Source organism: Hippocampus zosterae, chromosome 8 (genome assembly GCF_025434085.1).
Source record: "Hippocampus zosterae strain Florida chromosome 8, ASM2543408v3, whole genome shotgun sequence".
Lineage (NCBI taxonomy): Eukaryota > Metazoa > Chordata > Actinopteri > Syngnathiformes > Syngnathidae > Hippocampus > Hippocampus zosterae.
Genome location: NC_067458.1, coordinates 24396972 through 24420688, shown reverse-complemented (window position 1 = coordinate 24420688; position 23717 = coordinate 24396972). Strand labels below are relative to the sequence as shown.

General features: G+C 62.3%; 6 protein-coding genes across 10 annotated transcripts; 1 reads left to right on the top strand and 5 right to left on the bottom strand.

Moving 5' to 3' along the window:
- Positions 1–126: 126 nt before the first annotated feature.
- zbtb37 (zinc finger and BTB domain containing 37) lies at positions 127–3359 on the bottom strand. The gene is made up of 4 exons (XM_052074384.1): positions 2715–3359; positions 1681–2415; positions 1534–1615; positions 127–1453 (listed from the first exon to the last, which is right to left on the bottom strand). The coding sequence occupies exons 2-4, from the start codon at positions 2397–2399 to the stop codon at positions 992–994; spliced, it is 1263 nt and encodes a 420-aa protein (XP_051930344.1). The 5' UTR covers positions 2400–2415; positions 2715–3359; the 3' UTR covers positions 127–991.
- Positions 3360–4238: 879 nt separating this feature from the next.
- Positions 4239–6058, bottom strand: s1pr1 (sphingosine-1-phosphate receptor 1). The gene is made up of 2 exons (XM_052074266.1): positions 5497–6058; positions 4239–5313 (listed from the first exon to the last, which is right to left on the bottom strand). Exon 2 carries the CDS (start codon positions 5271–5273, stop codon positions 4239–4241), a length of 1035 nt encoding a protein of 344 aa, XP_051930226.1. The 5' UTR covers positions 5274–5313; positions 5497–6058.
- A 1257-nt stretch (positions 6059–7315) lies between these two features.
- dph5 (diphthamide biosynthesis 5) lies at positions 7316–9361 on the top strand. Its single transcript, XM_052074388.1, has 7 exons — positions 7316–7591; positions 8073–8197; positions 8266–8374; positions 8469–8589; positions 8718–8757; positions 8836–8939; positions 9026–9361. The coding sequence occupies exons 1-7, from the start codon at positions 7457–7459 to the stop codon at positions 9259–9261; spliced, it is 870 nt and encodes a 289-aa protein (XP_051930348.1). The 5' UTR covers positions 7316–7456; the 3' UTR covers positions 9262–9361.
- Positions 9362–9538: 177 nt separating this feature from the next.
- Positions 9539–12846, bottom strand: slc30a7 (solute carrier family 30 member 7). Its single transcript, XM_052074385.1, has 11 exons — positions 12665–12846; positions 12460–12561; positions 11524–11637; positions 11362–11449; positions 11152–11281; positions 10764–10961; positions 10621–10659; positions 10387–10522; positions 10216–10306; positions 9996–10145; positions 9539–9893 (listed from the first exon to the last, which is right to left on the bottom strand). Exons 1-11 carry the CDS (start codon positions 12742–12744, stop codon positions 9846–9848), a joined length of 1176 nt encoding a protein of 391 aa, XP_051930345.1. The 5' UTR covers positions 12745–12846; the 3' UTR covers positions 9539–9845.
- Positions 12847–13406: 560 nt separating this feature from the next.
- Positions 13407–17724, bottom strand: vcam1b (vascular cell adhesion molecule 1b). Its single transcript, XM_052074383.1, has 7 exons — positions 17292–17724; positions 15996–16286; positions 15630–15920; positions 15320–15571; positions 14981–15244; positions 14658–14918; positions 13407–14591 (listed from the first exon to the last, which is right to left on the bottom strand). The coding sequence occupies exons 1-7, from the start codon at positions 17329–17331 to the stop codon at positions 14413–14415; spliced, it is 1578 nt and encodes a 525-aa protein (XP_051930343.1). The 5' UTR covers positions 17332–17724; the 3' UTR covers positions 13407–14412.
- A 126-nt stretch (positions 17725–17850) lies between these two features.
- cdc14ab (cell division cycle 14Ab) lies at positions 17851–23665 on the bottom strand. Of its 5 annotated transcripts, XM_052074378.1 has the most exons (16): positions 22797–23664; positions 22066–22156; positions 21914–21989; positions 21500–21592; positions 21336–21415; positions 21079–21145; positions 20942–21004; positions 20776–20863; positions 20474–20704; positions 20267–20405; positions 19831–19987; positions 19679–19776; positions 19558–19596; positions 18965–19084; positions 18723–18843; positions 17851–18487 (listed from the first exon to the last, which is right to left on the bottom strand). In XM_052074378.1, exons 1-16 carry the CDS (start codon positions 22888–22890, stop codon positions 18458–18460), a joined length of 1587 nt encoding a protein of 528 aa, XP_051930338.1. In that variant the 5' UTR covers positions 22891–23664; the 3' UTR covers positions 17851–18457. The 5 variants fall into 5 exon arrangements, with proteins under 5 accessions (XP_051930338.1, XP_051930337.1, XP_051930339.1 ...); XM_052074377.1 differs by having other exon boundaries at positions 19679–19987; positions 22797–23665; XM_052074379.1 differs by lacking the exon at positions 18723–18843 and having other exon boundaries at positions 19679–19987; positions 22797–23662.
- Between the last annotated feature and the right edge of the window lie 52 nt (positions 23666–23717).

The following is a 23717-nucleotide window of genomic DNA, read 5'->3' as shown; positions in this document are numbered from 1 at the left end:
GAGGAAAGAAGGGACGAAGGCTCCCGGGGTTGAGCGACGACTCGGCGAGCGAGACTCAAGGATGAGGAAGCTGTGAAGGGGAGGCAAGGTGGTGGCGATGGAGAGTCCAAATATGAGCCAAAAACACACGCGCGCAATTTCAGACAAATTCATTTTTTATTCAATTCGACTCTTTGGCTCCGCCTACCAAACATTCTTCGCCAAAGAAAGAGTCCAACCAAACAAGCAACGCTCGATGGAGTCGACTCCCGAGGTGGGAGGACCAAAGCGAGCGCGCCAGCCGTCGGCACTGGCGGGGCCTGGCCGGGAAACTCGGGGCCGCCGAAGCGCAACATGGAGGGGTGTCCGTGCGGAGAGAGGCGGGATGGCGTGAGGTAAGATGTCGGGTTGAGGTGTGTTGGCTTTGTTAGCTTTCACGTTCTGCTACGTTGCGGTCCAACCAGGGTTGGGGGGGGGGGGGGTTTCGCCATTCGTTATAAGCCGTCTTTGAGGGCAAGTGAGCCTTAATGCTCGCTTTCTTTTGGCACCGGTCCCGACGGGCCACGTTGCAGAATATCGCGTGGTCAGAAGAGATGCGAGGGGGCGGGGGGTCAAGTGACGAACGAGTGCCTTTTACCAGCAGCTTTCCTTCACAATGTTGCCCAGACAGGAAATCTCAAGGATGAGAGCCCCCGGCAGAGACGAGAGGTAGCTGAGTGTGATCAGCTTATGCGAGGTGAGGTCAGCTTGGGACCGTCGAGACCCCAACTCAACCGCGGCGGTCCAAGGGGGGCCCCGAGGGCCGTGCCGCCGCTAACGCGGGAGCTAACGGGCGTACCTGCGACTGCCGCTTTGCCGCTGGATTGTCATGAGGCAGAAACGAAGGACGGAAGGAGGAAGTAAGACGGGAGGGGGGCGCGCTCGGGGGCCGTTACGCGACGTCATCCCCGCCGACCCGTCGGGTGTCCGTCCGGCCCCGCGCCGGGGACGGACGCTCGGGCCCCCGTCGGTGTCAGTCGGGCCCCGTGGTGGAGACGGACGCGTGGGGGCCCTCGCCGTACGGCTCCCCCCCGCCGCCGCCGTCCTCGGGGTCCTCCCGTCCCGGGGAGGCCCCCCTGGCACCGGTGGTGGTCTCGGGCGAGGCGCCGCGGGCGCGCTGTCCCGGGTGGTTCTTGCGCAGGTGCTGGTTGAGGATGGCCCGGAAGGGGAAGCTCTTGGCGCACAGGCGGCACGCGAAGGGCTTGTCGCCCGTGTGCTTGCGGATGTGGTACTCCAGCTGGTCCTTGCGCGTGTACTTCTTGCCGCACAGGCGGCACGCGAAGGGCGTGATGCCCATGTGCAGCCGCATGTGGCGGTCCAGGCTGCCCTTCTGGTTGAAGGACTTGCAGCAGTAGATGCAGGTCAGCCGCGGGTTGTAGCGGAACCAGCGCTCGCCCGGCGCCTCGTCCTCGTACGCCCCCGCCGCCTCCGAGCCCTGCCGGCCACACAAACACACACGCCGGCTCTCAACGTGCGCCCCCTCGGGACCGAGCCCAATTTGCGACGAGGGGCCACCTGGGAGTTGGCGCGCGGCGGGTCTTCGCTTCTGCTCGGAGATCGGCTTCCGGCCCGTCGACGATCCGCCGGGGGGCTGGACCTGACGCGCACACAAAAGGCGCGTCAAGGCGCTGGCGACGCGGCGGTCGCGGAGGCGCCGCTCACCTGTCGGCCTCGCCGAGGCTGCTGGAGGGCCGGGCCCCGCCCCCGCAGCCCGAGTCATCGGCGCTCGCCGTCCCGCCCTCGTCGGCCGGGCCCTCCCGGCCGCGGCCCGCCTCGATCCGCCGCTCGGCCCGCTCCGTCTTGACGCCCGTCCTGTCGCCGGCGCGGTTGAGGCGGAGGAGCGCGTCCCCGCGGCGTCGGGCCGGCGGGCTGCGCGGCTCCCCTTCTTCCCTGCCTCCAAGCGCCTCCGGGCCCCGGGGCGACGGCGACAGCAGCGGCGGCGGCAGAGCCGCCGCCTCCCGCTCGGCCAGCGGGCGGTCCGGGTCGGCCGGGCCGATCTTGAGGTGGATGCCCTCCAGGATGCGCGTGCAGCGGTCGATGACTTCCTGCATCTGCAGGAAGCTGGCGGCCGTCAGGTAGGCGATGATGTCGCGCAGCTGCAGCCGCAGGCGCCCCGTGTAGCAGAAGGCCAGCAGCTGCTCGAAGACGGACGCGTTGCGGATCACCGTCAGCGACACGGCGCTCATCTGGCCCAGGGACATGTGGTCCCGGAAGTAGGGCGAGCTGGCGGCCAGGACCGCCTTGTGCGCCCGGAAACTCTGGCCCTGAACGTGGACCACGATGTCGCACAGCCGCCCTTGGGCCCGCAGCTGGTTGAGGTGGGACAGCACCGAGTTGCCGAAGTCGGGCACGTCCAGCTGGATGCTGCCCCAGCGCTCCATGACGCCGGCGGGGATGCTGAAAAGACAAGACGCAAAGGCCCGCATGTATGGCTTGATACGTCGACAAGGGCGGGGGCGCCGATCCCGGCCGTCGGAAAGGGCCTCGAGACCGTCGGTCTTTGCGGCATCTCCACCGCATTTGGAAGCCCTCAAGCGCCGGTCGGCGCGCGAACAAGACGCAGAGACGCGTCACGCCGCTACACCCGACAGGTGGCGCACGCGCGAAACGTTTCACGCGTTGCTTTGTTGTTGCGACGGCGCGTCGCTGAGCCGCGGCGACCGCGAGTGTGCTTTTTGCGAGGACTGACTACTCACTATGTGGCGATTTCCGAGCGGAGCCTTCCGCGCCCTCCACGGCGGTGGTCAGCCGCCGCCGCCGCCGCCGCTCGACGTCACACGCGAGGGCTCGCCGTCAGCTCCAGCGGGCGGAGGTTCGGGGACCCTCACCGCTTCCACTTCCGCTACGCTCGCGCGAACGAGCGGCCGTCGGCGGACTCGCCGGAACCTCGACGTGGACCCTCGGGCGGACTTTGCATGACCGGGGTGAGCCGACGTGGCTCGGCTCGGCCCCCCTCGACCCCCCCTCGCGCTCGCAGCCCCGGCGACGCCCGCGTCCGCTTCAAGGCCCGACAAGAGAATCTCGGCTCCGCCTACGGTCCGCCGCTGCCATTCGGGTTCGTCGTTGGCGCTCGGTTCGGCGACTCGTCGTCATCCCGCTCGCGGACGCCGCAGCACCTCAGCCGAGGAAAGAAGGAGGGAAAGGAAGCGGGGCGCGAGAGGCGCGCGCGGGGCACGTCGGGAGATGAGGTTCTCGTTCCGCGAGGCGGCTTCACCCGGTGCGCCTCGCGAACTCCAACTCCCGGCGCGCACGTGGGGCGCTCGCGCACTCGGCCCGCGCGCTTGCGTGAGGCGGACGTGGGAAAACGAGGACCGAAGTCGGCGCCGCCGGTTTCCCCGACCGAGTCAGAGAGAGAAAATAAAAGATGTGCGCTAGTGGGTTTTTTTGCGCGCGTTTGCGTGTGACGAGCGACATCCGCAATTTTCACTTTTTTGTTGTTTTCTTATTCGCCACGACCGATTTGTAACTATTACGCGTGTGAACTGCCGAGTGCGCGTTCGTGGATCAGCGCGTACGCGGAGAAGGCGCGCGGCGGTTTCCGGCCGCTGACGCGTTGCAAGGGCATCCCTTCCTCCGTCCGCCAGGGGGCAGCTTTGCCGCCTCCCGTTTTTGGAATGCAATGATCTTCTATGAGTGGAAGATCAAACCCAAGGCCGGAAACAAAATGCCGGCGTGTTTTGGCTTGCACGCTACCAACCTGGTCTGGATCCTCAATACGAAGCGTGACAAGTCACCAAGGTCAGACGCTGGGATTTTTTTTTTCTACTTGTTTTTATTAAGTGCTAACAAGGTTACTGAGACAATCGGTTGACACGTCCACGGCAACGCCGCCATTATGTTCGACGAGGAAGGAGGAAAGTTGAAGGCGGTCGAGGAAAAACGTCGACAAAGTGGCGCATGCTAACGCTCGCCGAGAAAAAGACGAGCGACGACGGAATGCGGTGGCTGAGCAAACTACAATGCGAAGCTCCTTTTGCCGGAGGTGGGGGGGGACAGAAAGCCAATCAATTGAGGACAAAGTGCTAAAAAGTGGCCCAGAAAAAGAAATGTTTGAAAAACTGAGCACGAACAAAGTCAAAGACCTTTCGGAGAGCGTGACAAAGACGTTTCCAAGCAGCCGGGAAAAACTCACGTCGGGAGGAGGTCAGCCCGAGTGGCGGCGAGGTCAGCGGCCAGGCGGAGGCAAGCTCGGCGCCAACCGACCCCGCGCCGGCCGCCTTTCAGGAAGAGGGAGGGGCGGCCTCGGCCGGCGGGGGGGAACCCCGGGCCCCGTCCCCGTCGGGGCGCCAGGACTCTTCCGAGCGGCCGAATTGGCCGCACAGCAGCGTCCGGAGGAAGGCGCGGCGCATCTCGTCGCTGGTCAGCGTGTAGATGAGCGGGTTGGTGGCCGAGTTGAGCACGGCCGGCGCCAGGAACCACTGGGCCCGGTAGAGGACGGCGCAGGCGTGCGCGCGGCAGCCGGCGTCCAGCAGCAGCAGCACGAAGAGCGGCGTCCAGCAGGCGATGAAGCAGCTCAGCACCAGCACCACCGTGCGCAGCAGCGCCATGGAGCGCTCGCAGCCGCCGCCGCCGGCCGGCCGCCGGGCGCGCACCAGGGCGTAGATGCGGGCGTAGAGCGCCACGATGGCCATGAGGATGACGCTGAAGACGCTGGTGCAGAAGACGATGTAGGTCTTGTGGTAGAGCGGCAGCACGGTGGAGCAGCGCTCCAGCCGGCCCACGCAGTTCCAGCCCATCAGCGGCAGGCCGCCCAGCAGGGCCGCCAGCGCCCAGGCGGCGCCCAGGAGCGGCAGGACGCGGCCTCGCCGCCCGCCCTGCCCGCCGCCGCCGCCGCCGAGCCCGCCCACCTTCATCTTCAGCATGGTGAGGTGGCGCTCCACGGCGATGGCCAGCAGGCTGAAGACGGACGCCGCCAGCGCCGCAAACACCGAGCCCTCGCGCAGGAACCACTGGGTGGGCGTCAGCCTGTAGGTGTTGGCGCCCGACAGCAGGATGTTGGCGGCGTAGGCCGCGCCCGCCAGCAGGTCCGACAGCGCCAGGTTGCCCAGGAAGTAGAACATGGGCCGGTGGAACTTCTTGGTCCTCCAGATGGTGGCCAGCACCAGCAGGTTCTCCAGCACGATCAGGCAGCACACCCCCAGGAAGACGGCCGAGTCGGCCTTCAGGCCCGTCCGGGCGCCGTCGTCCCGCCCGCGCAGCTTGCCCGTGTAGTTGTAGTGCCTGGCGATCAGGTCCGAGCGCCGGGGGTCGGCCATGGCCGCCGCCGCCGCCTGGCCTTCACCTCGTCATCGCGTGCTGCGGGTCGTGGTGGGGGGTGTGATTTTCAAGGAAATTTCACCTTTCCCAGCGTCCAAAAGCAAACGGACCCGAGTTTGGCCGCCGTGCGCAAAAAGTCCAACTCGGAGCCATTCGAGGCCTTCTCGCTCTTTAATTGCAAAATAATTTGCAAGCTGGCAAAGACGGAAGCTTGCTCTTTACCTTTCACTTGACGCTCGCAGAGAGAAAAGGCGCAGCAGCCTCGCCGCTCCTCGTACCGACCGGCGGAGGAGGGGGCGGAGCGGCAGGAGGAGGAGCGGGTGGCCTCGATGACGTCAAGCTTCGTTCCCCTTCTCACCTCTTGACATTCAAGATCCTTGGACTCAAATTTCTGACCGAAGGAAGCGTCGCATGGCGCAGGCTTGTTGCAAATGTAACAAATGGCATCTTGATACACGACGTGAATCTTTGCCTCCGCGCGTGCTTTTCATCGTCCGCGGCAAAAGTCACCTTTGACCTTTGCCTGACGGCGGCGCTCTCGCTAGCCTAGCGCTCAGACACGTGACCAAACCCGCACGCTCGGTTTGCTCCCGACAGAGGGAACGAGCGCGGGGGTTCGGGGCTCGGGTTGGGGGGGGGGGCCCATTGTGGCGGACAAAAGGGCCCTTTCTAAGGCCGCGTAGCGGAGCGTCGCCCCGGCAACCGGTGCCGAAGTACAACGACAGCGCTTCCCTGACAGGAATTGGGAACTCGTAAGTGCTGGTTGTGGCTCCCGTTCTGCTTCGCTCGCTTTCGCATTCCACCAAAAACGCACGCAAAATAGTTGCGCTCAGTGTGGGCGGAGTCACGGCGTATCCCATGATGCTGTCATCTTCGAAATGAGGCCACCTTGAGCGACACGTTGAGAGTTTGGGGGACCGCGGCCCCGTTGCAGGTCGCTCACACGACTCCCGTCAAAGTTGATTTGAGGCACGTCGCAGCCGCATGGCGGGAGCTTTCGGATCATCCTTTATTGTGTCGGGAGGCCGAACGTCCGGAGCGCCTCCGAGCGGGAGGGGCAAAGTGGGGCCGGAGGGCCTCCCGAGGGTCCTCTTTGCATTCAAGCGCGCTCATTAAAATGCACGGCGCCTCGGAGGGCCCCCTTCACGGACCCCCTTTGTCACCGCGGCGCGGGGGCCGCAAGGAGGCATCGGCGAGGTCACTGAACCAATTGATCGGAAAGAAATTTGGTCGTGCGGCGAAAAAAAAATACCATGTATAGTAACAAAAAAAACAAAAACGACCATGTATAGTAAGGCGTTTTGAGCTGGAAAAAACGCCTTCCTATACACGGTCGTTTTGTAGCTTCAGCTTGATGCTCCCTCTTGTGGCTTTCGTCATCAGCCATTGCTTTCATGTCGGATGGCCGACCGATTGGGATCGGGGCGGCTCGTCCGATGGCAAAAGTCTGCACAGAATTGATGCGCACTGGAGAGAGAAAAAAAAGACATTCAACACCCCAGATCCTCTAAAAACCCCACGAAGAAACATCTTTTTTTTTGCCAAACAGAGGAAGAACTGCGTGTGAGTGTGCTGGAGGTGGACAAAAGCACAGCAAAGAAACGAACAAAAAAATCTGCCGACGTGAATGAGTGGGTGCGGTGGCAATGTGGGGCACTTTGCGTAGTTTCCTGAAATTACGACGGTGATGCCCCCACTTATTGCTGCGTACGGTTGCACGCAACGTCATACAATTACGAGGGAAGAAGACTTCACAAGTTCAAAATAGGGGGCTCGGTTTTTAAATGATCTAAAATAACAAAAGACATTTTGGGGTTGACAAAAAAAAGCAAACCTCGTCAATATCGGCTGAGAATTGAGCAAGTGACGACGTCATGTAATTACCGTTGGGGGAACGTCGCCCCTCCCGACATGGCCGCCACGAAGGCACGTAGGTTGGCTTCCGCTTTCCCGATACGCCGGCCCCGTGACGTAGGGAAAACGTTTTCATTGGGAGGAGTCAGCCAGCGGTCGTAAAGGAAGCCAAAGTGACGTGAAAGCCGAACGATGGACGGCAAACGCAAATCAAGCAGGAAGTGTTTGTTCACACGTGAGGGAGGAAGAAAGAAGGAGGAGGAGGAGGAGCAGAAAAGAGGCAGAAAAAGGGATCAGGACAAGTCGCGGCGCGGCGCTCTCGGGCGAGATGCTGTACCTGGTCGGGCTGGGTCTCGGAGACGCCGCTGACATCACCGTGAAAGGTTTGCAGGTGGTGAGGAAATGCTCGCGCGTCTACCTGGAGGCCTACACGTCCATGTTGACTGTGGGCAAGGAGGCTCTGGTGAGTTCGCTCCTCACTCTCCCTCTGGCCGCGCGCACCCGCCCCATCGACAACGGTGTCCGATGAACGAAAGCCAGGCCGTGCAAATGAGTATCGCCGCTCGCAGAGCCCCCGCGGCTCTTTCCCACCGAGCCCAATTGACTTGGATGCGGAGCCGCATCGATGAAGCGAGAAGCGTTCGGATCCTTGTTGAACTTCAACACTTGGTTGTCCTTGTCGTCCTCCGTGGAAACGGACAGATTAGCCCTCAAAATTGCACACTTGCAAACTTCGCTGTTGACATTGCAAAAAAACGAAACATCTCGACGTTTTGGCCTATTTCATGTTCCGGACTAAACCGCGACGTGAAGTTGTGGTCATGTTTGTTGGCCACTCTTTTTTGGTCGTGCTTTGGAGTAAAGGTTATTCGCGGTCCTATTTGTCACGTCAGCCGCTTGACTTGCTTGTCCGATGTCGGCGGCACTGTTGTTTGGGACGGCAGGAGGAGTTTTACGGGAAGGAGCTGACGCTGGCCGAGCGAGATCTGGTGGAGCAGGAAGCCGACGAGATCTTGAAGGATGCCAAGGAGACGGACGTGGCCTTCCTGGTGGTGGGCGACCCCTTTGGGTAGGGGAGCGCGGCCCGCCTGCCCGCCCGCCGCCAGCTGCCTTCTCACGTGTTTTTGCGATTGGCAGAGCGACCACTCACAGCGACCTCCTGCTCAGGGCGGTGCGCGCCGGGATCCCGTACCAGGTGGTCCACAACGCCTCCATTATGAACGCCGTGGGCTGCTGCGGCCTGCAGGTGCGTGGCCTGAGCGCGCCGACTCCGCAAATAGCCAAGGTGCGCCGCGTGTCACTTGGAACTCATCATCATCATCATCATCTGCGCTCGTCAGCTGTACAACTTTGGCGAGACGGTGTCTGTGGTGTTCTGGACCGAGTCGTGGAGACCCGAAAGCTTTTATGACAAAATCCTGCAGAACCGAGCGGCCGGCCTGCACACGCTGTGCTTGCTGGGTAAGCCCCGCCCTCCGCATCATCACCCCCGCCGTTGCGTTTCATCCGTGACGCTCGTGCCGGCTTGGGATGCGCATCTGAGAACGGAGGGATTAGCTCCGTAGAACCTGACCATTTTTCTTTTGTAGACCTGAAAGTGAAAGAACAGTCTTTGGAGAACCTGATGAGGTAAGGCGGGCGACGGGGACGTCGCCCCACCGCTTCGGTCCGCGTGTGACGGACGTCGGGCGGGCGCTGTCGTTTCAGAGGCAAGAAGATCTACGAACCCCCGCGCTTCATGAGCGTGTCGCAGGCGGCCGCTCAGCTGCTGGAAATCGTCAGGCGCAGGCGCGAGCGGGGCGACGACCCCGGTGAGTGACTGTCACCCCCCCCCCCCCCCCCCGCCCATCACTCCCTCTCCAGTGTGACCAGTCAATCGCACACATCTCGTGCGCAGGTTTGACGGAGGACACGCTGTGCGTGGGCGTGGCCAGACTGGGCGCCAGCGACCAGGAGATGCGCACGGCCACCCTGGCGCAAATGAGCTCGTGCGACCTGGGCGCCCCGCTCCATTCGCTGGTCGTCGCCGGCAGGCTCCACCCCCTGGAGGTCGACATGTTGCGTCTCCACGCGCGGGGCGACGCCTTGACTCGCCTGGACCGAGAATGCGCCGCGGCGCCCCAAGGCCATTGACGGCTCGACGAACGCTCGGCCGCGAACCCGAACGCGGCGTTGCCCCCGTGCGGCTTGCAGACGCTGAGCCCAGTTTCAGAAATAAATGCAACAAAATCAACAGTCTTGCTTTTGATCCCAAATATTTGGACTTCTTCCACTTCATAAAGTGGGGAACCCCCCCCGCCCCTCCTCAAAACTCTGCTGCGTGTGAAAAGGTGGCGCCATTCCGATGACAACGAAGCAGATGAATCTGGCAGCTGCTTTGCGGACCGCTCCGAATCGTCGGCAATCAAACTTGACCTCAAACAATCTTTTATTACCGTCGAGGTTGTGAGCGGTCACGTGGTTTGGCGCCCACTCGCGCACATGCGCAGTCCGCGGTCCAATCGGCTGGCAGTGTCGTGACGATGAGCGAAGGCACTTTCCCACAATTCCGTGCTCCGACCTCCGCGTGGGCGGGGCTGGGACGAACGGAGGGAGGGGCGGTTCAGTCTGGTTCATAGCAGTATGCCCCCGCCCCCAAAAGTTCCACCGTGACCCCGAGGTCAGAGGTCACCGCCACAGACCGCCATTGGTCCCAGAGTCCAGAAGGGGAGGAGCCTCTACATGGCGGCCATGTCGATTTGAACGTAGAGCTGCCGAACGCCCATCTGTGCGCACCAGCCCCCCCCGCCAAAAAAAAAAACAAAAAACATTTGCTTCACTCAACATGCAAAGAAGTCAAATCAATATTGAATAAACATTCACAAGACCTGCGTGAAGATGTTGTGCGTCTGACTGAGGATCCAGCGAGCGTCGGCGTCGGGGGCCACCACCACTTTGAGGGTCCCCACGTACACGTCCGTACACAAGGTCCAGAAGTGGGGCTGCTGCACGTTGTACACGCCCTCCAGCTGCTGCACCTGAAGGCGGGCGGGGGCGCACGCACGTCACGCGCGCCGACGGAAGGCGCAGGCGGCGCCCGTTACCTACCCGCTGGTAGCACTCGGGGAGGGCGCGCTCCAGGGACGGCGGCGTCCTCTGCATCAGGATGCCGATGGACTCTCGCAGCAGAGGAACCACGCTGACGGACAAACGGACGCACGCTCGGATGCTTGCGCAATGCGTGGCGAGCGGATGCGTGCGTGCGTGCGCGCGTGTCACCTGACTCCGATGAGGACGGCGATGAGCATGGAGCAGATGGGGTCGGCGATCATCAGGTTGTAGTTCTGCATCAGGAGAGCCGAAACGATCACGCCCACGCTGCCCAGCGTGTCGGCCATGATGTGCAGCAACACGCCTGACGCACACGGCGAGTGTCAGCGGCAAAAGCCGGCGCCGCCGCCGCGCTTGCGTTTGCTTAGCGGCGCCCCGCCGTCGCCGTGGCGACCGCCTCACCTTGAAGGATCTGCTTACTGGAACCCAGCCGACGCTCGTCTGTGCGCACAACGCGTCCGTACTCGTCATCGTTTCGTTAACGCAAAAGGAGCCCGCGACGTGCGGAGGCGACGTGCGACGTCGTCGCCCTCGCGTGACCTCACCATCAAGATCGTGGTGGCTGTGCCCCTGGTGACCGCCGTGGTGGGCGTGGCCTTCGTGGCCACCGTGTCCGTCGTGGGCGTGGCCGCCGTGGGAGTGGCCGTGATGGCTGTCGTGGTGGGCGTGGCCGTGGTGGCTGTCGTGGTGGGCGTGGCCGTGGCCGGCGCTGCCGTTAAACAGCGAATGACTGTGCCCGTGACCTGAAGGGCATGAAGACGACAGATGACGTCACGTGCGCGACTTAGCGCGGGGTTTGACGATGCGACGCGCAAAACGGGAAGTGGCGCTCCCCGATTGCGAGTGACTGTGTTAACTTGCGATGTGTCGCCGAGAGGACGTTTCAGGCCCCCGGCAACCGTACGATGGCGTACGAGTGAGGGCGCGCGTTACCGTGATCTGCATGCGAGTGTCCGTGTCCGCCATGTTGGAAAACAAAGATTCCCACCAGGTTGACGAGCAGGCCGGCGACCGAGACGGGAAGGAGACGCTCGTGATGAACGTCCGGAGGCTCCAGAGCCCTCTGCCGCGTGCACACACGAGCGCACACGTTACACAAACACACACACACCCACACACACACACACACTTGATCTACGTTACCTCAACTCCTTCAGAGAAGATGAAGAAGGCAGTGAAGATGAGGAAGAGTCCGTTGACGAAGCCGCCAATCACCTCAGCTCGGACATACCTGAGGCATGCACAGGCACAAGTTGGAGGGCCTGGGGGTGGGGGGGGGGGTCAGGTCATCGGGCCAAGCCTCACCCGTAAGAAAAGCTGTCGTTAGAGCGCCACCTGGAGATGACCGAGGCAGCCAGGCCCGCCAGCAGCGCCGTGCAGTCGAAAAACATGTGGAACGAGTCCGAGATCAGACCTAGACTGAACACACATCCGCAAGAGTGCGCGCGCGCACGAAATCCATCAACGCCAGGCGACGAGGTTGGAACAGCTCATCCAAGAAAGCAAGCAGAAACCTTTGCTCTCTAAAACATCGGAGGTCAGAGGCCGAGCAGAGGCCTCTGACCTGAAAGCTTGCGAACAAAATCAACAACAACGGCTCCCTTCCGTCCAGCGCGCGGCGAGTATTGGAATCGACCAATCAGGATTTCTCGAGCGGCCGAAAAGAGAGCACCAGAACGGTCCTACCATACCCGTCAACGTTTCGGAGCGCCAGCCTGTATAAACTACCAAAAAAATCCTTATAAAGAGCAAAAAATCCTTATGACATACCAAAGCATTTGATATGTCAAAATAACGGCAGAAAAAAAAATTCAATGATGTTTATTGTAGATCTCCATAATACACGTGATTTACTGGAAAGTTACCGGAAATGAAAGCATTCGAGTAGACTAGCACCATTCTGGACAAAAGCAAACGGAACTACCTGTTAGGGGGGCGGGGGGGAACCCCGGAAATTTTCTGAATCGGTATGATTTGTGTAAGATTCACCACAAAATCCGTATGAACTATGGCTAAACCGTATGAGTTGACAAGTATGTCCTTCGACTACAGGCGCGTCACAAGTCCTTTCGGGCTAGTCACGGGCGCGTCACTTCCTGTTATGGAGCGGGCGCGCGCGACGGCGCCACATACGTGGCACGTCCGCAGCCCGAACGACGCGCGAGCGACTCGCCGGGTGCCGAAAGTGGGCGAGCCTCGCAAATGTCGCCCGAGCGGCCTCGGGCTTTCGGGCCGACTCACCTGTTGCTCCAGACGCCGTAGCTCAGCTCCACAAAGGCGAAGGAAAGGTTCAAGCACAGGAAGAAAAACAAATTCCTCGACGTTGTGTCCGCCAAAATGGACCTGAAAAAGACGCAAACGAAAGCGCCGCCGTGGGTCTCGCCGTCGGCTTTCCTCGGCACGTCGCGTTGCGCCGCCGGTTAGCGCGCTTAGCACGGCCACTTACCTGATCCATCCCGACAGCTTGAGCAACAAACTGAACTTGGCGGGTTTGTACTCGTCGTCCTTGATGGATAAAGGCAACATACTTGTCCGTCGCTCATGGACGCGGGCGCGAGAACACGCGAGTCGACGCGCTAAGCTAGCGCGACGTGTCCGTCCGTCCGCTCGCTCGCGCGGATTTCACAACAAAAGCGACGACGGGGCACTTCCGGCCGGGCCGCCGCGCTTCATGTCAACGGCAGGTGGCGCCAAAGGACGCTTGAGGGACGGGCCCGTAAAACGCGACTTCGTGCGCTGCCCTCGTTTGTGGGCGCGCGTGTGCGGTCCGGCTTCCGGTGGTGTTTCCGTGGCAACCGGGAACAAACCGACTCCGCCCACCTCCGCGCTCCTGACTCATCCGATCTCGTCGCTTTCGCGATGGGTCGAAAACGCGCACAAGCTTCCGAGTGTGCGTCGAGCAAGCCGGGACGGGACGGGCCGGCCGGGAGACGTGGTCTTGTCTCCAGCGCGTCCCGGGGTTGGCCTCCTGCCGGTGGAACATCTGACCGGGGAGGCGTCCGGGAGGCCTCCTCATCTCATTCACATCCGTACAGTAGATAGAGGATGGATGTGACATAGTTGCTGGAACCTTTTTGCTGCTTTTTGGAGTTACCCTTTTAAAGAGTGCAGAGGGGGGAAAGGTGTGCATTTTTTTCTTCAGTTAAAAATAAACAAAACATTTTTTTAAATAATCATCGTCCCCACGGTCAATATCACAATCATTTATCAAAGTGGAATTTGAACATGAACACGGCAGGTCATTGGTTGGGAGCACTAACCGCAAAATGAAGGATCAACAAATGAATCAATGAACCTCATCTTGGTGTTTTGATTCCAGTTCAGTTCATGCGGGCCGGGCCCTGTTTGGGGACTGAAAAAAAAAAGCCAGAAGCCAATTCGAATGACAATCAAGGTTTTGGCCACCGGCGGGGTCTTCTGATCGGACGACACGCCCGTGAAGCGCGTCTCGGACCGAAGCGCTCTCAGAGGATCCCAAGCCGACGATTGTGGGAGGGGAGCCCGCAAAAACAGCTGGGCGCCGCTTGCGGCTGACCCCGAGACGCCGGTCCACAAACACGAGAGGGTCCCGAGACCTCAAGCCCGCAGACATGCCGTGGCAGGGTTCGCTTTGGTGGCGACGCTCGCTCTCGTTCTTTCCGTCAAAGAGAACCTCAACGTTTTGGGAGCGCCGATGGAAAAGCACTGCCGGCAGGATGCACTTTTGTCAGGGGTTTTCTGCAGGGCATTTAGCCCTCCCCCCGCCCCCAGAAATCTTGAAGGAAGGTCAACTGTGTTGCGCTAACGTCGGCGAGTTTGAGTTTGACGTTTGTTCTCGCAGGAAGCATCAACAGCGGCGTGAAAACGCTGACACGCAGCACAATCATTGTTAGCGGCACGCACCAGGGTCACAGGTAGCGGACGGAAAAAAACTGCGCTCAGCCGACGTCGACCAGTTTCTCACGCCGGCGCGCGCGCAAACGCGCCGAGAATCCCAAGCAGCTCCCCAAAGAGGCTCTCTGTCGCCACGGAGACGCTCGGCCGGGAACCGCCGCGCTAGCTTAGCTCGGGTGGCGTTCTTCTGTGGAGCTTTCTTGCAAAACAATCCCAAAGGATTCCCATGTGATCGGAAGCATCAAGCAAGCGCGTCAAAGATGCGCAAATACGAGGGTGGAAGGGCGGGGGCGGGGGCCGGAGGCGGGGATCTTTGCGCGTTCAGGCGCAGATGGCGCCGAAGGGGCGGCGCTCGCGCGCCGGAGCCGTCAGCCGGTAGGATCCTTTCTTCTTGGACCTTCTCATGTAGTCCAAGAGCAGAGCGCCGGCGGCCAGCGCGGCCGCCCCGACGGCGGCCGGCACCAGGACGCCGGCCGTGGCCTCGGCCTCGGCGCCGGGCTCTGGAAAGGAAAGGCCTTTGTTGAGGTTGCGCAAAAGGCGAGCGGCGACGGCGGCGGAAGCGGCACCTGTCACGCTCAGGCGGAACGCGCGGACCTGGTAGCCCCGGCGGTTGCTGGCGTTGACCCGGTAGAGGCCCGAGTCGCCCGCCGTCACGTTGACCAGCCGGAAGACGCCGTCGGCGGAGCGGCGCCGCGTCCCGTCCGCCGCTTTCTCCAGGGTGACCTCCGGCGGCGGGAAGCCGGCGCTGCGGCAGGACACCGTCACGTTCTCGCCCGCCCGCACCGTCGCCGACGGCGCCACCGTGACCGTGGTGTTCCTCGGAGGAGCTGCGGCAAAGGCAAAGGCCCGTTTTCCCCGCCGCCCGCCACCGGGTGGGCGCCGTTCTTACCTTCCACCGTGACGTTTCGCGTGACGTGTTCCGTCCCGAAGGCGTTGGTGGCGTCGCAGCGGTAGCGGGCGGGGCCTTGAGGGCGCACGGACAGGCTGACGGTGAGCGAGGGGGCGGAGTCCGACCTCCGGAGCTCCTCCCCTTCCCGACTCAGCACCAGGACGGGGGGCGGGGCTCCGTGCGAGCGGCAGGTGAAGGTGACGCGCCGGCCCTCCGGAACCTCCCGGCCCGGACTCACCGACATGGAGGTGTTGCTGGGCGGAGCTGGAGGGGGCGCAAAGGCGCAAGGGTCACGCCCGCCCCCGCCCCGCCGCCCGACGCGCAAGAGGCCCTCCTCACCGTTGAGGCGCACGCGGACGGCCCGGCTGTGTCGGCCCTCGCGGTTGCGGGCCTCGCATCGGAACTCTCCCGCCTGCGCGGCCAGCGCCAGCTCCTCGCCGTGACCTTTGACCTGCGCCGAGCCGCCGCCCTCGGGCCTGAAGGTCCACGTGAGGACCGGCGGCGGGTCGCCGGACGCGGAACACCTCAGGACCAGGACGGAGCCCGCCATCACCGCGCCGGGGTCCGACAGCGCCGTCACCACCGGAGCGACTGACGACAATCGCGTGGTCAATATGGTCGACGCGCGCGCGACGGCGGCCGCACTTACAGGTCACGTGGAGGCGGGCGACGGTCTGCCGGGTGCGCTCCTCGGGCGGCAGGTCGCGCAGGTCGAGGGTGGCCCTGCAAGTCAGGTTCTCCCCCGACGGCCCCCCGCGAGGGGCGAAGGTGTACGCCGCTCGGACTTCTCCCGCCGCGCTGCCGACCACCCGGCCTCCCCTCAGCCACTCGAGAGTCAGCGCCTCGGCGGGGTAAAGGTCACGCACCTCGCAGGTCAGCGTGGACTCCTCCCCCGCGCGGACGGCCCGCCCACCTCGGATCTCGGGGTCCGACGGGAAGGCTGCGGAGCAACAACGGGGGCCGTGACACGGCCGCGAGGCGCTCGCTTGCGCGCCAGAGCCGAGCGCCGGCTCACCGTAAAGTCTGACGTCGGTTTTGGCGTCTTTGCGTCGCTCCCCGCAGGTGACTCGACACAGCAGCGGGCCTTCGTGCTCCATCCCCACGGGGTCGAAGGTGAGCACCGACAGGCGGTCCCGCGTCCGGACGTCGGCGTTGAGCGGCCGGTCGCCGAGCGGCGTCCACGAGATGACGGGCGCCGCGGGGCAGTCGGCGACGGAGCACGCGAGCCGCTGACGCGAGCCCAGCTTGAAGAGCGGCGCGCCGGGAGAAAGCTCCACCCGCAGAGCCGCCGCGCGCATCAGCGCACCTGCGGCGCAGCGGAGGGGGGGGGGGGGCGGGGGGGAGGCGTACGGTCAAACATCTGCGACTTTCATTGGCGCCCCGCCCTCTTGTAGAAGGCCGCCAATCAACCACCAGAGGTCAGCAATCTTATGTCAAGTCAAGACGCGCAGCTCGTCGGGCGCCTTCTCAAGCGGCGGTCACGCGCCGACGGCCGCTAAAGGCAACTTTCTGCAAACGGCTTCTGTCCCTGCGGCGCAAGGGGAGGGGGGGGGGGGATGAAAAGAGCGTCCGGAAGTCGCCGCGGACAAAAGGTCGGGAGGCCGTCGACCAAGCTGAAGTGCTTTGCGAGCGGCAAAAACAAGCGCAACTCATCCAATCTCCTCAAGTTCCTTGAGAAGAGGCCACAACACGGGAGGTTTTTTTTTTTGCAAGGTGCGCTAAGCCGTGTCGAGCATCGGCCGCTACTTTGCATGCAGGAGTCGAGTCGTGATGTGGAATTTTATGAGCAGCGCAAAAGTCGGGATGCCCCTGCGCCCCGCGACGACAAGCAAAGCTTTTTTTTTTTTTCTGAAAATGAGCCGCGCGTTGCCATCGCCAATCTTCTCCGTCACGGCAGGATTCGAAAATGAACAGCACCGCTGGCGCCGGCTGCCACTCGCTCCGATTCACCGCCGGCCGTCAAGAGCGCGAGCTACGAGATGAGCCTTGCGGGTAAACGCAAGAGCAAAAAGACTGCGACGAGATGCCGAGGAAGGTGGCTGCGCGGGGCCCCACGAATACGAAGCTTGCATGTCAAGTAGGGTGCCCCCCGCCCCCCCATCCCCGAGACCCCTGAGCTCAACGCCGAATCGGGAGGCTTCGATGAATCGTTTCATTTGAGCGATCCGGTATCCGCCGTCCTCATTGACGGCTGAGCGCGCAGTCGCGCGACACGACAGCGATGTTGGCGGCGAACCCCGGGTCGGCAACGAGCGAGCCCCGAACCCCGAACCTCAGCGTCCCGACTCGGCGTCCGTTGCAAAAGGCTCACCTGAGAGAAAGAGGCAGACGAGAGCGGGGACGCGCGCCATCGCGCTGAAGGTCGGAGGAGGCGAGCGGGAGTCCGAGCCGGGCGTCCGCCTTCGCGCGTGTGGGGGGCTCGTTTTTCAGCGGCAGCGGAGCCAGGGAAGGAGCGCGCCGCGGGCCTCCTCCTCCTCCTCCTCCTCCCCCGGCCCGGCCGGCCGGCCGGCGCCCCCTGCTGCCGGCGGTCGGGAAGCGCGCGCTCGTCACTCGTCTTGATTGACTCAACGCGCGACAAATGCTCCTCCTCACGTGACTCGAGGACGCGGTCGACATCGAGGAGGGACTCGTCGATGGCGCCTCTTCAACTTAGCTACGGTCCGGTTCCTCAGACGGTCCGGCAACATTTTCCCGTGACGCGAAAAGCCACAAAAAACTTTTGCAACCTTGAAGGCGCATCGGAGGGAAAGCGACTTTGCCACGACGATGACGGTCACCTGCGGATCCCCGACGGATGACTCGATGGAGCGCGGTCAAAGGGACGCCATCCGTTTCCTGTCCATCAAATGACTGTCAGAACACAAAACGCGTCGACAAAAATCATTTATTTCCTTCAAGAAAATAAATCTCTCCCCCCTCCCCCAGTATATTCCAAACATCAAAAAGCAGCTTCCCTTCAAAATAAAAGCCCGGGCGGGCCGTTCTCCTTTTGGAGAAACGCTTCCACATGATTCATTATGGCACTTCTTCATCTTCATCATCATCATCATCATCATCACCACCGCGACTAGCAAACAAACTTCAAACACGAGAATGTAAAATTGCGAGCGAGAGCGTGACCTTATTTTGCTGCAACAAACGACACGGAAGAGGTAGAAGATCGGCCCCGTGCTGGTCGGTCACGGAGCCGCGCACCAGCACAAAATTCAACAAAGTAACTCGGCTAAAAAAAACAACAACAACATTCCAATCAAAGGTGACTTCAAACCGGTCTTCCTCCTTCGGCTAACGGCTAGCGTTGCGCAACGCCGCGTCACCTGCTCACAAGTCCAAAGTTGCTGGCTCGTCGGGCTTTGCCTGTGACGTCATCGCAAAAACCACGCCGCCCAAAAGGGACGACTCGCTCCCCGAGCTGATCCCGATCGTGTCGGCTTTCTTCTTTTGCCGCCGCCGTGCCTTCAGGGCACGTTGGACCTTCTAGAAGTCGACGCAGTTCGACTGGAGCGACTGGAAACAAAAGACAAAGACAAATCAGCGCTCATCAGTCGCCTGGGGGGAACAATAGCAACGGGTCATGTGACGCGCGCGGACGCTTCCTCCTGGTTGATGATTTCATCGCACTTATCAAAGTGTGTGCGCAGGGATACGCACACTATGCACACGCACGCACACGCAGGGAGGCAAACGAGCGGGTTGGCACGGCAAGCGGCACGGCACGAAGGGGCGGGGCCAGCAGACTCACAGGAACGGAGAGGCTCAGGCGGCGTCCCGGCATCAACGAGCTGGCGTAAGCACGCGGGGCCGCCGAAGAAGGCGGCGCCCGCGCGGCGTACACGTCGCCGAGCGAGACGGCCCATCGGGAGCTGGCGCACACGCACGGACACGCGTCAAGGGCCGCAAGGCGACCGGTCACGCGACGGCGGCGGCCGACGAGATGCCCGAGACGAGCGAGGGGCAAACGAGGGAGCCAGAGAAGCGTCTGACCTCAAGCCGCTCGCCGACGACGACGCGCCGCGAGCGATCCTCTTGGCCGCGGCCGAAGCGGAGGCCGCCGGCGACTTCGGCGGTGAGGAGGCGGAGCCCCCGTCGGCGCCCGCCCGCAGTCTGATGACGACATGCCGTTGGGAACATTGGTCACCGTTGCCTTTGTCGGGGACGGGTGAGTATCGATGGCGGCCATCGGTGCCAGACCTTAGCCGCTAGCTTAAGAAAAATGGGCCCACTCGTGATCCATTTTTCTCTCGTATGACTTCCGAGTGTCCTGCTTAAGAGTTGACGGTTGAAGCGCTCCAACCGATTTGGAACAAAGACTAAAAACCGCGGGAGTTGGCCGCTTTATTTTGCACTTGCGCTCACACGCGGCAAATGACTTTGCGAGTTTGTGTTTGATTTGGAACGGCAACCTTTTGTCCGAAATAATCAAAAGGTTTTCTTTGAAAACGATCGGACGTTGGTTTGGTACTCAAAAGGGCCGGTGGTATCGGTCGCTCGGTATCGGTTTGAGAAAAAAAAAGTGCCATTGACTTGTCACATTTGTAAGATTAGGTTTGTCGCGGTGGTGTCGGGCGCACGCTGACCTGATGGGCCGTGTCGGCGTCCCGCCGCGCTGCTCCTCCCTGCGAGGCAAAGCGCCGCATCGGGCCGTCACTCACGGGTCACGTGGCTTTGACCGACGGGCAGGGGCGGGGCCGGAAATACCTGAAAGCCGGAGAGGCGGCGGAACGGAGGGGTCGGCGACCTTTTAGGGCTCGCAGTTTGTCTCCCTGAGTCGGAGGCGACCGCTCGCCGGCGTCCTCCTGCGGTGAGAAAAAGTTTGGCGGCGTGCATAAGATGTCGACGGGCACGTTTACCTCGCGCGGGCGGTCCTCGCCGAGCGGAGGTCGAGCGGCGCCGTTCAAGGCGAGGCCCTCCACGCGGGACATCAGCTGGCCCACGTGGTCGTCCTCTGCGGCCTTTGACCCCTGCGAGCGCTGACGGTCTCCTAGCAACCAAAGCCACGCCTGCTTCCTGTCCAGAAACACAAGCCTTCCGTTAGGCGGCGCCCCCACCCCCTTGGGAAGAAAAAAAAAACAAAAACACGTCAATACTCCGGGGGGAGAGGAGAAGGGACCCCGCTCCCAATTGCCACGCGGCAACCCGCTTCTCAAACGGACTATTTGCTCTTTGCGCCGCCGTTTGTTGCGGTCGTCGTCCGTGTCAGCTTTTGTTTCGGGAGACGCGCGGCCTCGATCGTCATGGACGGAGAACGCGGGCGGGCGGCGGGCGGCAGGCGGGCGGCGCTCTCACTCTTGCAGGAAGTGCTGCTGAGGTCCGATGATGGAGCCCGGCCTGCAGATGCGGATCCAGGCGACGGCTTCGGCGGCGCTGAAGCGGTAGTGCTTGATCAGGTAGCAGCCGATCAACGTGCCCGTCCTGCCCAGGCCGGCTGCGGGCCACGGCGGGGCGTGAGGGGGGGCTGAGCGGGCGGGCGGTTTACGAGGCGGGCGAGCTCACCTTTGCAGTGCACGGCCAGGGCGCCGGGCGTGGCGTCGCACAGAGCCAGGAAGCGCCGCGTGATGGCCTCGCCCGGCGTGCTGCCGTCCAGGAAGAAGAGGTCCCAGTGGCGGAAACCGCCGTCGGCGAAGCGGGCCGCCTCGTACATCTTCTTGTTCAGACGCACCACCGCCACCACGCCGCGCTGCCGGAAGTACGGGAAGTACCACTCGGGCGCGTGGAGCGGGTAACCTGCGGGCCACGCGCACGTCACCACGGATGGCGGGCGGCTCCAAAAGGAGGAGAAAGGCGGCGCCGCCCACCGTTCTCCATTTTGCTTTTGGCATGCGGGCCGCTGAAGGCCAAAAGTTTCCCCGGCACGATCCAGTTCAGGTCGCCGTTCTCCACGCGCTGAGCAAACGGGGTGACGAGGTGAGGGGGGAGGGGGGAGGGGGGGTCTCGGCGTCGCGCGGGGAGCCCGCCTCCTACCTCGTAATGTTCGTACTCATCCACGTCGAAAGACTCAAAGTCGAAGAAGCCGTGTTGGAGAGCCTGAAGGGGGCGCAAACAAAAGCCACGGTGGAGGCGGCGGCCGAGCGGCCGGCCGGCGCCGTCGCGACACCCACCTTGCGGATGCCCAGCAGACAGTCCAGGACGCTCAGGTTGAAGGTGCACTTCCCAAAGGACGCGTCCCTGCGCGCACACAACATTAGAAGAAGACGGCAAAATAACGCCGACGATTTCCATTTGTCTGCCGAGGCAGATGGGCGGGGCCTCGCCAAAGCCATCCGCTGCTTAACCCGCAATTTAGCTCACGCGCGCACGCAGCCTTCATCCCTCTCACACGCGCAGGCGCACGGGTGTCAGTCGGGTTTGTGTGCACCTGAAGGGCAGGTAGGAGGCGTTGGATCCCGACACCAAAGCTCTGTAAGCCTCTTCCGGCGTTTTCTTCAAGTAGATCACCTGACGTGGCCACAATCAAGATCGGGGTCAAGGTCGAGGTCAAGTTGAGGGCTAAGCCCGGCCGGCGGCGCCCGAGGGTCTCACCGCGTATGCGCCGATGAGCACGGCCGCGTTGGAGCGCTTCCTCTGGTCGAAGCTGCTGTAGTGCACGATGCGTTTCCGGCTCAGCGCGAACGACTGCGCGCGCGCACGCAAAGCACACTTGAGCAAGGCACACCGGCAGCGCGGCGGCTTTCGCAAACAATGGCAAAAGTGAGAGCGCTCGAGTCGCTGGTGAAAGTCGAGGCTCTTCTTCTTTGAATACGATGAGCAATGTTTGAAGGGGACTGGTGGAGAGCAGCGCTTGCGGGCACCGGTCGCTCGGTCCCACTCGGGTGAACTAAACGCTTTGTTTTTTTTGGGACGCCACGTGGCCACGCTCGCGCATGCGACAGAGCGCGGCGGCCCGCAGGCGCCCGGCGGACATTCCAAGGAAGGGCGGCGGCGGCGGCGACTCACCTTGAGCTTCTTGTTGAGCTTGCAGCAGTATCGGTACAACATGGCCAAGTTGAGAGGGCCAAAGTCGGCGTAGAAACTGGCCGGGCACACGACGGCAAACGAGTGAGCGCGGAGGCGCAGGCGGGCGGCGAGCCGCCGGCACCGCCACTTACTTCTCGTAGACAAACTCGTCGTCCGTGCAGAAGTAGTGCGTGTTGGCCGTGCTTTTGGGTTTGCTTCGCAGCGTGGCGAAATACAGGCGCTCTGGCACACAAAAGACAAGACGCCAGCGTCGGCGAGCCAGAATCGCCAATTGCAAGCGGGTGACCAGGGAGTCGGCAACGAGCGATTGGGCTTGAGGAAACGCCAGCTAGAAACCGGAGCGCCAAATCCAGCGCCGGCCATCGGGGCTCGGCGCCTTCTGGGCCGTGACGCCGCGTATCCGATCGGCACCGCTCCAACACACTTGAGCGCGGGATCTCTCATCGCTGACCCCGGACAGGGGGCGCCACCCTCTTCAGACTGGGGGGGTGGGGGGGCAGGCTTTCGGATTTGGCGGCGCCAACCCGACCCACTCGGTCCGTTCGGGTTAGCGCCGGGATTAGAATTTGGGGAACGTCCTGGTAATTAAAAAGGGGGGCTCCGCACGGAGCGGTCTTCGGCCCACTCGAGATCAAAGTGGGCCCCCGAACTCCAATGAGTCGGCCGCCCCCGGCCAACGAGCAACTTGATCATCTGCTTTCGCGGAAGACTTTCGACTCCGATTGCTCCCATTTGGTTGACCGCGGCAAAATGTTCACTCGACTACTCGGCGAGTCGGCATTAGCGTATGAGTGACGAGCTTTTGAAATTCTCGTGGAAGTTTCGATTGTCGTCGCGCGAGTCATCGCCGAACGGGATTTACCTTTGATCAACTCCGCGGCTCCCGGCGGTTCGGCGTCGGCCTCCGTCGCGCCGAACAGGGCGGCCAAAAGCGGGCCGCGGGCGGCGTGGCTCATGGGGCTCCGTCTAACTGCTGGACGCTCAACTTGCCGACTGGCAGGCTAACGGCGAAGCGAGCTGCTAGCCGTCAACAAGTTGTCAACTTTGTCCTCGTCTTCCCATTGCGCCGCCGCCGCGCACGCGCGTCGCTCGGGGAAACTTTTGGACGCTTTTCGGGGCGACGTGGCGGGTTTTTCAACCGTTCGCCATCGAATCGTCGCGCGTTAGCTACTTAGCGCGTTAGCTGGGATTACCGACGGCGGCGAGTTCCGAAAGCCAGACGGCGCGAGTCCCTTCCGAGACTCGTTACCGCGGCGACCGATTGCGGCCAATCGGCGCGCGGTGCGAACCGCGCTGCCTTCACGATACCCGGGAAAACGGAAAACTCGTCAGCTCCCCAAAAATACTGCCGAGTAAAAGACGGCGACGCCTCCCAGACTTTAGAAATACGTACGCTCGTCTTGGCTGGACACCTTCCGTTACCTTCGCATCAAATTCTCAAGCTAAGTTAAACGTCTCGTTCACAGTCGGAGGTTGGCGGAACAGAGTTGGAGTCGCAAGTGCCTCCACAGCACAATATTAGACAGCTGGCGCGCGTCTTTCATTTTCCCCTTGCATAGTTTTCTTACGAGCGTGAAAAGTGAGCGAGCGACCGGTTCTCGTCTTTCGGGGCTCGTTTGTCACACTCGACTCGTCCCGGAACATTCGGAGCTCCCCGCGCGCTTTTTCAACGGCAAAAACTCGAGGATCGTTTCCAAGTAGTCGCGCCGAGTGTCGACAACCGTGACATCGCGACGTCACAACGCCGCGGTTTCGGGCGAAGGCGCCGAGTCGGCGATGTGAC

Bases quoted from the DNA above. Each gene is read 5' to 3' on its own strand.
- vcam1b (XM_052074383.1), bottom strand. From the start codon at position 17,331: ATGGCGCGCGTCCCCGCTCTCGTCTGCCTCTTTCTCTCAG. The intron at 15,921-15,995 runs GTGAGCCGGCGC...GTTGCTCCGCAG, and splicing joins AACCGACGTCAGACTTTACG to CCTTCCCGTCGGACCCCGAG. The intron at 15,245-15,319 runs GTGAGGAGGGCC...CGCCCCCTCCAG, and splicing joins CGTCCGCGTGCGCCTCAACG to CTCCGCCCAGCAACACCTCC.
- cdc14ab (XM_052074377.1), bottom strand. From the start codon at position 22,890: ATGAGCCACGCCGCCCGCGGCCCGCTTTTGGCCGCCCTGTTCGGCGCG. The intron at 21,990-22,065 runs GTAAGTGGCGGT...GTGCCCGGCCAG, and splicing joins GACGAGTTTGTCTACGAGAA to TTTCTACGCCGACTTTGGCC. The intron at 18,844-18,964 runs GTCAGACGCTTC...CGTGTGCGCCAG, and splicing joins TCGTCGGCGAGCGGCTTGAG to CTCCCGATGGGCCGTCTCGC.
- dph5 (XM_052074388.1), top strand. From the start codon at position 7,457: ATGCTGTACCTGGTCGGGCTGGGTCTCGGAGACGCCGCTGACATCACC. The intron at 8,198-8,265 runs GTAGGGGAGCGC...TGCGATTGGCAG, and splicing joins GTGGTGGGCGACCCCTTTGG to AGCGACCACTCACAGCGACC. The intron at 8,590-8,717 runs GTAAGCCCCGCC...TTTCTTTTGTAG, and splicing joins GCACACGCTGTGCTTGCTGG to ACCTGAAAGTGAAAGAACAG.
- slc30a7 (XM_052074385.1), bottom strand. From the start codon at position 12,744: ATGTTGCCTTTATCCATCAAGGACGACGAGTACAAACCCGCCAAGTTC. The intron at 10,962-11,151 runs GTAACGCGCGCC...CATGCCCTTCAG, and splicing joins ACACTCGCATGCAGATCACG to GTCACGGGCACAGTCATTCG. The intron at 10,523-10,620 runs GTGAGGCGGTCG...CGTGTGCGTCAG, and splicing joins CAGTAAGCAGATCCTTCAAG to GCGTGTTGCTGCACATCATG.
- zbtb37 (XM_052074384.1), bottom strand. From the start codon at position 2,399: ATGGAGCGCTGGGGCAGCATCCAGCTGGACGTGCCCGACTTCGGCAAC. The intron at 1,616-1,680 runs GTGAGCGGCGCC...TGTGCGCGTCAG, and splicing joins AGCCTCGGCGAGGCCGACAG to GTCCAGCCCCCCGGCGGATC. The intron at 1,454-1,533 runs GTGGCCCCTCGT...TGTGGCCGGCAG, and splicing joins CGCCGCGCGCCAACTCCCAG to GGCTCGGAGGCGGCGGGGGC.
- s1pr1 (XM_052074266.1), bottom strand. From the start codon at position 5,273: ATGGCCGACCCCCGGCGCTCGGACCTGATCGCCAGGCACTACAACTAC.